At 40.6% G+C, this 14,428-nt stretch overlaps 1 protein-coding gene across 3 annotated transcripts in view; it reads left to right on the top strand.

Annotated features, from left to right (window-relative positions):
• The window catches only part of ASPH (aspartate beta-hydroxylase), a 216,116-nt gene that overhangs the window by 150,999 nt on the left and 50,689 nt on the right, over positions 1–14,428 (top strand). For all 3 annotated transcript variants that reach the window (XM_058528764.1, XM_058528762.1, XM_058528763.1), the window contains 3 exons: positions 5,451–5,601; positions 8,343–8,479; positions 14,207–14,305. In XM_058528764.1, coding sequence (XP_058384747.1) covers positions 5,451–5,601; positions 8,343–8,479; positions 14,207–14,305 — 387 coding nt within the window. The remainder of the gene's footprint in view (positions 1–5,450; positions 5,602–8,342; positions 8,480–14,206; positions 14,306–14,428) is intronic.

The raw sequence follows: 14,428 nt of genomic DNA, 5'->3' as shown, positions 1-14,428 counted from the left end.
AATATACATTTATAATATAATATAAATAAATGTAATAATAATATAGATGTAATATAATATAAATATCTTTATAAATAAATATATATTTAAAGAATATTATAAAGTGTTAAAAGTAAATATATTGGATCATCTTACATAATAGTATATGCCATAAAGAAAGAAGGTAATGGAATAAAGAGCATACCTATTAAGATTTTTGGCTGCAGGTAATGTGATTGAGTGCACAACAGACAATGCTTAAGATAAGATGATCAGAACAGGCCTCTCTAGGGGTGACAAAGTTGTGGAAGGAGCTGTCCAGGCAGAGGGAACAGCGAGGGCAAAGGCCGTGATGCAGGGAAACAGCCTTGGCATGATAAGCTCGGGGACAGGAAGAAGGGCACTCAAGGGAGGGTGAAGTGGGAGGAGTGAGGCCATGGCCTCACAGATTGTATTCTCCAGGCACTGGGAAGCTGTTGGAGAGTTAGGCATGGGCATGACTCTGGTTTTTTTTTATAAAGATTGCTTTGGTTGCTGGGTGGAGAATGGATTATGGGGCAAAAGTAGCAGCAAGAAGAAAGGAGGCTGTTGCATGTGTACTCAAGAAGCGGTGGCTCGGACAGTGGTCATGGCCCTGGAGGTGGGGAAGTGAGCAGAGGGCCAAGCTTAAAGGGCTTGATGAGGGATGAGATGGAAGGGTCAGAGAAAGAAAGGACTCCAGGGGACTCCTGGGGTTTTGGTGTGGCCAGCTGAGGAGAGCTTGATTCCAGTTACTGATAGGGAAGATTGGTAGAGGAACAGGTTTGGGCAGGTGCAAAATCAAGAAGCTTCTAGTCCTGTTAAGTTTGTGATGCCTAATAGATGTTCAAGTGGGCGTGTCAAGTAGACCATGGGATTTATAGAGTCTGGAGCTCAGGGTAAAGGCCAGGACTGATACACGAAGGTGTCAGCAGTCAAGCCCCTGCAGCCTTGCCTAGGGGCATGAGATGGTCAGCCCTGCTGGGAAACAGTAGATGCAGAGCTACAGAAATTTTCCAGACCACGAAATTGACAACACCCCTTTGGAAGGGGTCAATGCTGTCACTTATGTGTGATACTCACACAGGAACTAACACATCTGTAGGTAAAACAAGTATGTTTTGCTCTAAACTAAAGGTGGCAACCGCTTGAGATCCAGATGTTCAAATTTTTCCAATCTCCTCATTAAAAACTTAATAATTAAATTGTTATTAATTAAATTTTAATAAATTAAGTTTGTGAAAAATTAATGCAAATAAGTTCCTCTTATCTATCGTACAGAACAGGTTTAGCAGACAACAGCTGTATCATTTTTGTAAATTAATTTGGTCAGTAATCCTCCAAAATTGCTAAATTGTATTGCCAGTAAGCAAGGGAGAATGTGCTCGTTACCAAAAGATCATGCCTGTTCCAGTAAATGATGTGCTTTGTCGCTAATATTGACAGTCATTTGATTAAGAAAAGTGTATTAACTAGAGAGAATAATGATTGATGCAAATGCTGATTTAATTATGGCAAAATGTTTTGTGCTTTAGAACTTTTCTTATATGTGATATTAATTGTGGGTACCAAAGTCTAAGTAAATGCAGTATTTTTTGCACATGGTGATTGATGTCTTTATATCCTGATTTAACAGCAGGAATTTGAGATTTAGGCCTCAGGCAATATTTTTTATCTCTAAACTGTTATGCTTCAAGGTATTATTGATATTAATGTGGCATAAAGCAAGATTTAGGCATGGTAAATTAAACATTAATAGAGTAATTTAAAAGAAAATTTAAATTCATAGTTTTAAAAATTCAACAGAAGATGGATTTTATAGGGAGGAATAAGTAATGGCTTTTTCATTCTTTGTTAGCAGATTAAATAATTACTTTGGAATATCCCAACAAATTTTAAAAATTCAGCAACATTGAGTTAAATATAAACTACAGTATCTCTCATTTCTAAAGTAGCATAGATTATTCTTATTCTTTGGATCACTCTGAAAATCAATTTTGATGAAGTTCCCTCAACATTGGACACAATATCTTGAATTCTTAAACTCAATTCATACAATTACACAAACTATTAATGCCTCTGAGGCAGAAAATGGCACATCTCCTAGGAAGGGTGAACGGGTGAATTAGTCTGAGTCAACAGAAGGCTTTGCCATGTTAACGTTCTATAACAAATGCTCAAGTCATTTTATCTACAGATGCTAAACTGATAAAAATCAATCTGTACAATTTTGATTTTCAAAGCAAAGCCTATCAGTTTCATTCAAGAGATTTTAAAGAATTATGTGCCATTTTAATACTGATATTTCTCCAATTCTAGAGGTTGTAAAATGTTTTGTACTGCATTAAAATGAAAGACCCTGGGCTGGAAGGAGAGGAGGGGACAAGGAATAGATTGTATCATCTTTCTCTCTTTTTGGGTTGAGTTTAGTTAGATATTTATTCCTAACTCTATAAAGAAGGATTACTTTGGTAGGCATTTGTCCTTGCAATAACCTTGAAGAGACCCTCTAGTTCCAGTATCTATTTCTTGGCTTGAAGAGGCTATACTAGATGGTCTCAGAATGCCTCTCTCAGCTGTAGGACTCTGTCATTCTGTGAAGTTATCTATGAATGATTGTGTTTCTGGGAGTTAACTCAGCATAGCCAAACTCACAAGAAACTGATGCCTAAACAGAAAAGCCAGCATATGAATTAACAGAAGGCCATATGGGCAGGATGACCAGTATGGGCCATTGACACTGGACTTCCTCTCCTGGTAGATAAGTCTATTCTGGAGACCCTTTACAGATTTGAACAGATAGTTGTGTGTTCTGAAGCTTTTTTCTATCAAACAAGGGTGACATGCCCTTTTCAAATCTAGAGATTTTTTTTCAATTTTTCTTTCTCATAAATCTGTCCACTTCTGTCACCACCGCTTTGATTCTAGCCTTCATCATCCTGGGAAACTTACTTAATCAGTACATATTATCAAGTTTTTTCTTTGATGTGTTATTTTCTGAAAAGCTTCCCATAGATATTTTATCAATTTTTACTGATTCTTACTAGTTTTTGGGGTGGAGGAGGGATGGATCATTTTCTTACCATGTTCTCAAATTGTGGAGTTAGGCTTTATTTTGGTTCTGCAGGCATCTATGTATTGACTACAGCACACACTTTATTTTAAAATGGTAAACATGTTAAATAGGATATTCTGAGAAAAAAAAATTTATATACTACTTTTAGCATCTAAGTGGTATTATTTTTCCTCAAATGGTAATCTGCAAATTGTGGTCTACTAAATCTGATGAGATTTTGATGACCATTTTACACATTCTCCTCTCTCTTCCTACCTCTGGTATTTCACTCCGCATTCTCAATCTCCAGCTAAGAATCTTGCTTATTTCACTGAAAAAATAGAAGTATCCAAAGAGAGCTTCTGCATGATCCCACTACTGCACTAATAACCTACCGCCACCTGCTCCCATACGCTCTGCCCTCCCTCCTGTTAGCACGGATGAACCGTTCTGGTCCCCGCTCCCATCCCCTCTCACCTGCTGAGGGACATCATTCTAATTTTTGTGTCCCCTTCTGCATCATCAGATTTTCCCTCTCTGCTGAGTCTTTCGCATCAGCTTAGAAACATGCTGTAATATTTCCCGTTGTTAAAAAAAACTCTCTCCTGTCTCCACATTCCTTTCCACTTACTTGGCCCATTTTTCTGCTTCCCTTTACAGTGAAACTCCTTGAAAGAGTTGTCTGTACCCTCGTCCCTCCTGTTTTCTTTTGAACCTGCTCTATTCCATTACGGGTCCCCCATAGTCCTATGGAAACACTCTTGCCAGGGCCTTCAGAGGCGCCACATTGCCCAGTCCAGCATGGTCTGCTCTCAGTTCTCATCTCGCCCATCCTGACGGCCACCTCTAACACGATCGATCACTCCCTCTTGATACCTTCTGTCACTTGGCCTCCAGAACACCACTTTTTTGTTTTGATTTCCTTCTCTCCTCCTTCCTTCTCTGTCCTTTTTTGCTGGTTCTCCCATCTTTCTGACCTCTAATGACCTTGAAACATTGCAGTTCCTTGCAGTTCTGTTCTTAGACCTCTTCTTTTCTCTATCCACATTCCCAACTGCTTCTAGCTTCTTAGCTTTGAATATCATCGCTATCCTTGATGATTCCCCAGTGGATGTCTCTAACTCTGACTGTCTGCTGAATGTCAGACTCACATATGCACCTTCTTATCCAATATCTCCACTTGGATACCATAGGCATTGGGGTTTAGTATGGCTAGAACTGAACTCCTGATTCCACATGCCTCCAAAGCTGCTTCTGCCCTGAACTCCTGTTCTCAGGGAATGACAGTTCCACCTGCTAATTATTAAGCCAAAAACCTTGAATTCATCCTTGACTTCTCTCTTTCCCTTTTTCGCATACCCTACATTCAGACCATCTACCAATCTGTTGGCTCTGACCTTCATAATATACCTACGATCCAACCACTTCTTACCACCCCTGTTACTACTACCTTAGTCCAAGCCATCATACCCATTGTCTGGATTCCTGCCGGAATGTCCTAACTGGGCTCTCTGCTTCTCCCCCTGCCCCCTGTATGTTCTCCATACCACTGCCAGTGTGAGCCTTTTGACAGACATCAGATCGTGTCAAAAAACCCTAGTTCCTTCCATGTGATGTAGAATTAGTGTGGTAGAATTGGCAGTAGTTTACCAGGTTCTTCATTCCCTGACACCCCGCATCAGTCTCCTCCTCAGTCCCCTCCTGCACCAGCCTTTCCTCTATTCCTCACCATCCCCCAGGGCTCCTGCTCTTGCTGTTCTCTCTGCCTAGGACATTCTTCCCCCAGATATCTTCATGCCTCACTCGATCACTTCTTTCAGGCCCTCCCTGATCATCCTGATTAAACTAGCATCCTCCCTACCTCCCCACTCCCAGCACTCGTAAGCCTGCTTTGTTTTTATCCACAGCATTTATGGCCACCAGACTTTCTCTCCTTTCCAGAATGACGGAAAACGAGAAAAGGGATTTGTCTGTTTTGTTTAATTTGTCTGCCACATGTGTAGAACAGTGCCTGGCTCCCAGAAAATAGTTGTTGAATGAGTGATTGAACACAGGAATAAACTAATGAAAGAAAGGGAACTGTTGACTGGAGTCTTGTCTATATAATGTGAATGTATAACATGATATAAATCTCCATTAGCCCCAGCATATATTAGCCTTGTTTTTATGATATTCTTTCTCATCTGTAGCTTAGTAGCTAACTTTTGTTCATATTGTCAAAATAGCATGTTGTGTTGCTTTCCTTTGTTCATTTTTTTATGTCTTGATAAAGAGAAAATTTTAATCTGTCTTGAATTACTTTTAAAGCATGTCCCAAAGTCAACTTTTCACGAATATGTTGGTTGATTACAAATATAGCTTGTCATGGGACATTTATCCAGTGTGGGACTTCCTCTAGTGTGAAGATGATTTGGCTGAGAAGAGGAGGAGCAATGAGGTGCTGCGGGGCGCCATTGAGACCTACCAGGAGGTGGCCAGCCTGCCCGACGTCCCCGCAGACCTGGTGAAGCTGAGTTTGAAGCGACGGTCAGAAAGACAGCAGTTTCTAGGTAAAATGGAATACGAGTTAATTCAGCAGCAAATGCCGTGCTCTTTCTTGAAGAGCCTGACGGCTATGTATACTTTTAGAAGAGTTTAGTTACGTGGAAGGAAACCCAAGTTTTATAACTAATTTCAGGTAACTTACTCGAGTGTGTCTTAGACTGAAATAGCAACGCTAACCTTAATAATTACAAGGATGTAGATAGTATTTTTACTGCCTTCCCTCACTCCTCCCCATTTTAAAGATGTGGCAAATAGGATGTTGAGAGGTTGGATAATTTGCCCAAGGAATCATAGCTAATAAATTAATAGGTCTGGAATCAAAAACTCCTCCTGTCATGGCATATTCATTTCTTTATTATAATGAACTGATTCATGGAGGTTGAAATTATCAGTGGAACAATTTTGATAGAGGAATATTAGGAGTTTCAGGCTCTGAAAATTTTACCTGTAAGGTTTGACTCTATACCAAGGAAAATGATAGGAAAAAAAAATCTTAATCGCTAAGTAAATTTGCAAATGCTTTGAAAAGAGCAGCATAAAGCATCATCTCTGACTGACCCAGGTTCCCAGTGCCAAAGGCAAGTAAGACTAGCTGTGACCTAACTTCATTATAACCAGGCTTGTGATTCTCTCCCACCTAACACGTCATCAGTAAACCAGGAGGCAAGAATCTAAGCCATGGGTAACTGTTAAGATGGGTGCCCGGCTGGCTGGATAAGATGTTACGTGAACGAATTATCGATGTCACTAGGAGAGGCTCGTATAAGTAATATTCAAGGCCAACTGACCCTTTTATCGATTTTCTGAGGGATGGAATTAAAGGTAGTTGTGTCACTTTGGTAGATGACCAAAATCTGTGATAAGAGTAGAACCCAAGTGATGATTAGAAACTAGAAGAAGTGGTCCATCAGACTTAACGTTCATAAGGGCCCATGCAAGGGAGGAAGAACCTACAGCACACATGCAGGGTGGAAAAGGCCAGGCTGGGGCTCAAGGGGAGGCTCTCGCTTTAGGCGCAAAATTGGTACTGCTGGGTTGTCCTCTTGCCTCAGGCTCCACTCTAGCTCTGGTAAGTGGTGTTTACTGATTCTGTCTTTAAAATCCTGATATTTTGTTCATCATGGGTTTTTCCCTTAATTTTGATCTGGATTGCTGAATTTGGGGCACCCTCTTAAACTCTGCACCAAGTGTTGCACTTGACTAACCCTATTCCTGGCCCTGGGGAAAAGACTGCCTATGAATGCATCTCACCCTCTTCCACAACAACCTTTCAATACTTGAATATAGTCTTTCCCTCCGAATGACGATGAGGCAGGTTCACTCGAGGAGGCTCTGTGAGGAGGGACTTGTCTGCAGAGGATGTCAGTGAAGGGACAAGGTGATGAAGGTCACTCTCAGGAGAACAGGGCTCCAGGATGCAATGTAGAAGGGACAGGAGGAGATGGCAGCAGGAGGGATTTTCACCTGGGGCTTTGTAGTGGTTAATAGAGGAAGTTTAGAAGCAGAAGAAAAGCGTGGACCTAATTTGGGCAGATAGGGGAAAAGAAGGGTGGAGAAAAGTAGTCCAGTTTGTTAGCGAGAGAATGAATGGCTGAGCAAACCCATCCCATATTGGCCAGTAATGGAGAGCAGGCCATGGGATAAGTTGCTGAGGTTTTATGCCAAATAGTTTATCTGTTAGTGGGGCATTAGCTTACTGATGGTCCTACTATACTCTTGGCTAATATTCAGTTTGTGGGCAACTGAGCCCTTTAGGTAATTAATTTTGTCATGTATACTAGTCTTAGTTTGCACATTTTCCCTTATTCAATTTGTCTTTCCAGCTATGGTGAGGAGTAAACACAATTGGCCCCAGAAATTTTAAACTTCCGTGAGACAGCCTTAAAAATGAATTGAAGCTGGGGTTTTCATGATTCATGTTGTGCATAGTATCCTGTCGTCCACCAGAGGGTCCCATAACACTGGATGATGTCTCCTTTGCTCCCTGACTGGTCATTACGTAGAGACAAGGACACGCTTAATTGGAAACAGTGTCAGCAGTGTACCTCAGTGCCTCTTCAAGTTTATACAGGGTGCTAGACCCTGAAATCTATTAGACTTTTTATTTGTCTGTTCTGTATTCATAATTTTAAAGTTAATCATAATAAGGCAAAAATATCTCAGCAAAATATTTTTTTTTTTTTTTTTTTTTTTTTTTTTTTTTTTTTTTAAAAGATTTTATTTATTTATTTTTCCCCCCAAAGCCACAGTAGATAGTTGTATGTCATAGCTGCACATCCTTCTAGTTGCTGTATGTGGGACGCGGCCTCAGCATGGCCAGAGAAGCGGTGCGTCAGTGCACGCCCGGGATCCGAACCAGGGCCGCCAGCAGCGGAGCATGCGCACTTAACCGCTAAGCCACGGGGCCAACCCCCTCAGCAAAATATTTTTTTACAAGGAATTGGTAACTAAAACTTTAAGAGGAAATTTGACATAAGAAGGTAAATGATGATTTTGAAAAATGAAAATGTCTTTAAAATGTTTATAACCAGTATCATATTTAGTATCTACTTACAGGAGTTATTGATACCATTCAAACTACAGGAATAAAGCCTAATAGGTACTTAGCTATCAGTAAATAGACTCAGATTTCAGTTGGTCTTCAGGCTCTGTTGAATAGTCTCTCGTGATTTGTAGTCTCAACACAAAGGTCTACATAATCTATTTTTATTTTTATTCTTTTTTTTTTTTCTTCCCGCCAAATCAGGTCACATGAGAGGTTCCCTGCTAACTCTACAGAAATTAGTTCAACTGTTTCCTGATGACACTTCCTTAAAGAATGACCTTGGAGTGGGGTACCTCTTGATTGGAGATAATGACAATGCCAAGAAGGTTTATGAAGAGGTAAGCAGGCAGCTATCTTCTATGAACTACATGAAATTGTTTTGAACATGAAGTTCTAATGTTATTTATAAATTGCATTTACTACACCCAATCTCTTAATTTCTTTGTTTTAAATCAAGTTAAATAAAATGTAAGTATTATTACAGTTGCCGTGTTCTACATTTTGTTTTCATCCCTTTTTTTCTCAATCAGAAGATTTTAAATTTTAGTTAACACATGGTACATCAAAACTTTAACCATCAAAACCTTTATAATTGATATTTTTAACGCTTTATATTTATCAGTCCACAAATAGCCTTTCTAAAAGTGTTCTTTATGATAGAAAGAGGAACTCAAGTTTTCCATAAATGTAAAAACAGACAATCTTTTCCTTTTTTCACGAAAAATCAGGTCTAGAGAAAGACTACAAGACCTGAATCTTTTGGGCATATGGAGTAAATTACCTTTCAGAGGTCGTTAACTCTTCAATCCTCTAGCAAGGATGCCTTGAAAGGATTTCTACCTTATAATGAGTGTTTTAATAAATAACCTCTAAGTCTCAAGTAACTGTAAAATCTAGAGAACTGTGACTCCTGCAAGCAATGAGGGTATTCATTTCGTATAGAACAAACAGGATACAAGTGAACTTAGTAGCTGGAGAAAGTTAATGCCTCTGTAAAAGGAAGATGCATACATTTACTTGTTATTCTTTAATTTAGGCCTTTTGCTCAGTGGTTCTCAAGCTGGTGCACCTTACATCAAAATGCTGCTACTCAGTAATAGCCAATGTGGTTCTTTCGGCTTTAAAAATGCTGCCAAGTATAGAGATTTCCTGCTCAGTCTAGGGACTGGTCTACTCACAAAGCGATGCTTTCCTCCTTTTGTTGCTGTTGATACTTAATTGAAAATCATTGAATTTTGGAGCAGTTGTCTTTTCATCCTTGTCATAATTTTTACATTTTCTTTTTTTTTTTTTTTGTGAGGAAGGTCAGCCCTGAGCTAACATCTGTTGCCAATCCTCTTTTTGCTGAGGAAGATTGGCCCTGGGCTAACGTCCGTGCCCATCTTCCTCTACTTCATATGGGACCCTGCCACAGCATGGCTTGATGAGCGAGGCGTCGGTGCGCACCCAGGTTTCTGTGAACCCCGGGCTGCCAAAGCGGAGCACACGGACTTAACCGCTTGCACCACTGGGCCGGCCCCTGTATTTTCTCAGAGAGAGCAGAAATAAGACCTTTGCTGTTTATAGCATCTCTAATATCTACACAGAGTGGATCGAACCTACAATATTGGAATTGTGTGCCATGTACTAAAGTACCTGTTCCAGGTCATAAAATAAGTCCATATGGGGCATTGTATTTACTAATGGCTAAAACATTATGCTGAGTGCCCTGTCTTGCAAAGTTTCGTTAAGGGAAACATGTATCTCAGTGATTCAGGATCATATGAATGTATGAATTGTCAAACTATATCAGACACACCCGTTATTCTGCCACTGTCAGAAGCCACAAAGATGGAATTATAGAATTCCTTCCTTCTTTCCTTCCTTCCAAAAAAACATGATCAAGTGTTGACTGGGTCCCAGGCGCATTTGAAGTTAGGGCAGGATCTGAAAGTGTACCAGTCTCTCTCACCCACTGGGAATTGTCCTTCTTCACCTTTTCAAAACCTGCCTTGAATATATTCATTCTTTTCACCTGGTACTAACTCTTGGCTATGTGAAACATTTTACTTCATCCTGAAAAATAAAATTTACCTGCTGTTATTTATACATTTGAAATCATAATCCCATCCAAATAAGCATAACAGAATGCAGAAAGGCTAAAATATAGCCATAGTATACAATTGAGTGGGTTTCTTTTTAAAGAAGCATTAATAGACTGAAAATATGTGTGGGGTTTGCTTTTTATTCCCTGCTGTCACTGCTCAGTTAATCAGCTGTATCTAATGGGTTCTCTTTCCTTAACCAAACTTTATCCTGGTATGTTTATGTCTCAGTCAAAGATCATTTTCAGAAAACTGATAGTGTAATTTTATATTTTTCTTCATGTTGATTTTTATTTTTGAGTAAATTTATACAAATCATTGATAGTTCCCTTGGTGGGTTCTTGCTGCTTTTAGTTTCAACAAAAACTGCCTTTAAAATGGTTTGATGTGGATTGCTCACATCTGTAGCTTTGAGAGGCACACTGCGTTCCTTCTGCGTTAGCAACACTACCAGTTACCCGGGCCACCCACTGTCAAAAGTCGAGCATCATTCCTGATTCTTCCCTCACCTCACTCCTCACATATATCCATTCACTTAGTCAACACGTACTTATTGAAACCCACACACGCTAGCCTGGGAAATGGAAGTTAATGAAATGAACACTGGTTTTGCCCTCATGGAGTTTATGATCTGGTACCAAATCACTAATTTCTCTTAATTTTACCTTCTGAATATCTTTCAAATCCTCTCCCGTTTTAACCCATCACACATCATCTCTTTTCTGAACTAGGACAGCTTTATCCTGTCCAAGCCTCCTCTTCTCCGACCTTCGTCAACACGAAACACAAATCTGACCATCCCACCCTCGGCTTGAACTCTTCAGTGGTTGCCATTGCCCACAGCAGTGCTCTTCACACGCAAACCCTTCCAGTAAAAAATTTTCAAGCAAATACCTGCGATATGTATGTTTATGTATTTATATATTATGTATATATGTGTGTGTACTAATATGTGATATATATTACAAAAGGTACACACCCCCAGATAAGTTTTAAGATGAAATGAAGTATTTCAAATGCTTTTTAAATTTCATTTAACCGCCAAAAATTCTTTTCATTCTCACTGAAAAATTAATATTTTAGTAATATCGATATGCAATACTATTTATGGTTATATGGCATGATTTTCTTACCCTGGTAATGTGTCATGCAAAGAGTTTGCTGGGCTAGACATGTCAGCTGTACCAGGTTTTTGTTGTCTGTGTCGTGTGTGTGTGTAAAGAAAGAGAGAGAATCTATGTAATATTATTAGTATTAGTCTCAATCTGGGTTTCTTAGAAATCGTATGAAGCCACTCATTTTGTGAGGTTTGTTGATTACAGGTAAATACACCTGCACGTCCATTCTGCATCCATGTGTGAACTATAGTGAGCACAGCAGGTGATCATAAGAATCAAACAGGGAGGGCAGCACTGTTGGTAGCTCTGGGGCCTGATCGCCCACCCTCCCCTCACGATAGCATGGGTATGAATGGGATGTGTGACTGTCTGCCATGCAGATGAGAGGAGAGCCCTGGAGCCTGCTGCATACTAAATATTATATTTCAAAGACAAATACAAGTAGAAGCATTTTTAATTTTTTTCTACTCCCTGGAGGATTATTTTGCATGTGATTCTAAACAGGACCTGTTGTGATTTGCCTCCTGCCCTCATCTCCAGTCTCGTTCCTTTTTACTGTTCCTAGCCCACTGTTCCTTTTTACTCCTTTTCTCCTATGCCTTGAGTGCCTCTTCCCTGCCTATTCCCCATCTTCTCTTTCCCTAGTGAACTCCTATTCATCCCTCAACACCTTTCCAACTTTGCCCCTGCCATACCCACTGTAGAATAAGCAAGTGCCTGTCCTCTATAGCCCCTGCATGCCTCGTGTCTGTCGCTGTGGTTACACTTACTGCCTTGCATTACCATTGTGTGCTTGTGAATCTCTCTTCCTCCCTTGACTGAGAGCTCCCTGAGAAAAGAAAGTATCTCTCATTTATGTTTATATGTCCAGAGCCTAGAAGAGTTCTGTGTTCTAAAATACCATAAATGAATACATTTGCTAATTACTTGAGATCATGGCTGTGTGTCTCCAGTAGCTGCAATAGTTGTAATAATCCCTTCATAGTTATGCTGTCAGAAGCATGATCAGCCCCAATTCGGTTCAGTTCCAGAAGGGTTTAGTGAGCTCTTGCTCAGCATCTAGCTCAGTAACAAGTGCTGTGGAAGGTGCAGAAGCAGCAGGGGCTATGCTTTCAGAGATCCAGTTAGGGAGGAAAGCCCGGCCTGCACCCGTCATTCAGTTAGTGCAGATTGCTGGACCACCTGCTGTGTGCTGGGCACTGTTCGGAGCACTGGGGATCAGCAGTGAGTGCAACAGACAAGATCCCTGTGGAGCTTGCTTCTTAGTGGGAGAAATGAAAATATAATCAGTCAGATGGTGATGCGTGCTGTGAAGAAAAAGGAGTCAGGATAAAGACTAGTGATGGGGGTGGTTGGGCACAGGCTTCACTGAGATGGTAACTTTTGAGCAAGGACTTCATCAAAGAAGGGAGTGGGCCATTTGGTTGTCTAAGGGAAGAGTGTTTGAGGCAAAGGAGTACTGCAAGTGCAAATGTCCTGAGGCGGGGGTGCCTTTGGTTTGCCACATGGCAGCAAGGAGTCCAGGGTGCCTCAGAGTGGCTGGTGGGAGGCAGTTAGGAGAGGAGGCCAGAGAAGTAGAGAGGCCGAGGTTAAGGGAGGCCATGGAGGCTGTTCCTAGAACTTGGTCTTTTACTCTTCATGAAATGGAACCCATTTGGGTTTTGGACAGAGGAGGGATGAAATCTGACCTAGGATTTGGTGAGTCCATTCAGGGCCCCAGTGGGAGAAGGGGTTACAGGAGAGAGGGGCTGGGAGTGCAGAGGGGGCTGGGAGGCAAGGGTTGGCAGTTAGGAGGCTCCTGTAAGAAGGTGGGGGAAAGATGCTAGACTTGGAGCCGCGGTGAAGGAAATGACAAGGGGTAGGATTCTGAGTATATTTTGAAGGTAGTGTTGGCTGGATTTGCTAATGGATGAGGTGCACAAGCAACTACAAGATGGAAAACGCTCAAGTATGGGCAGTGTGTAGTGTGAACTCACGAAGGGCGTGGGGTCCCCTTTCCTGGTGCACTTACTCCTTCTGTGTAAGGAACCCACCGTGGCTCTGACCCTCCCTTCCCACTCAGGCGCAAGGATGAAGGGCAGCTACAGGATGTTCATCTTTTCTCTACATGCACCCAACTCAAGCCTTCTTCACCTTTCACTTTTGTTCTGTAAATTAGTTTGTCTAAGCAGCTTCACAAGTTGACTGTTGTTGTTTTGATTTCTTAATGCTAATATTTAATTTATCGGCATTTTGCATAATTTACCTTTAATCATAATAAATGCATATGATAGTAAACAGTGATTTGGTTTATATTAAATATTTACCTGGGTTTTATCACAGAGTATTGGATTTGCTCACTGCTTTATCCTCAGTCCTTAAAATGGTCTGGGCAGTCAAGAAATTTATGTTGAATGAATGACTCATTGTATATTACAAATGCAAATCTAAATTTTCTCTTAATTAAGACAGTGTATAAAGCATGTATTTAAAGAAATGTATAATAACCGTTCAGAGTTGACTTCAAGTATAGCAAATTTAAAGCAGTTTTTTCCAGATCAGTAAAAAAATGTTGAAGTCCTATCAATTGACAGATATTTTGCTGATTTGCATTGTTAAAGCAATGCTTTAGTAGTCATTGCCTTTTCATTCATTTCTTCATTCTTGAGGAACTGACGTGTAGATGTGAGAACATTGTGAGCTGAGGGAAAGTGGGGCCATGAATTTAAGCGTAGTATATTGCAATGAGTAAATCACTGTAGTGTTGTAAGCTGTAGCATCATAATCCAGTCCAAGTGCAGCAGAGCTAATTAACATTTGTTCTGATAGTCATTTGTAGAATTTGTAGTCAGTCACAGTAGCTTTTTGTTTTCTTGGAGTTTAGGTTCTGAATGTGACACCTAATGACGGCTTTGCTAAAGTGCATTACGGCTTTATCCTGAAGGCGCGGAACAAGATTGCTGAGAGCATTCCCTATTTAAAGGTAACTGCCCCTGCCCCTCCTCTTTTCCCTTCTTCCCTTTCCTTTGAGTCACTTGGACGCCCTTGATGATACATCGTAGATTGATTGGCACGCACTGCTGAGTCTTTTCATCAGCAGAATGTA

Source organism: Diceros bicornis, chromosome 33, assembly GCF_020826845.1.
Source record: "Diceros bicornis minor isolate mBicDic1 chromosome 33, mDicBic1.mat.cur, whole genome shotgun sequence".
NCBI lineage: Eukaryota > Metazoa > Chordata > Mammalia > Perissodactyla > Rhinocerotidae > Diceros > Diceros bicornis.
Note: the sequence above shows the minus strand (reverse complement) of the source record. Positions and strands in the feature narration are given on the sequence as shown.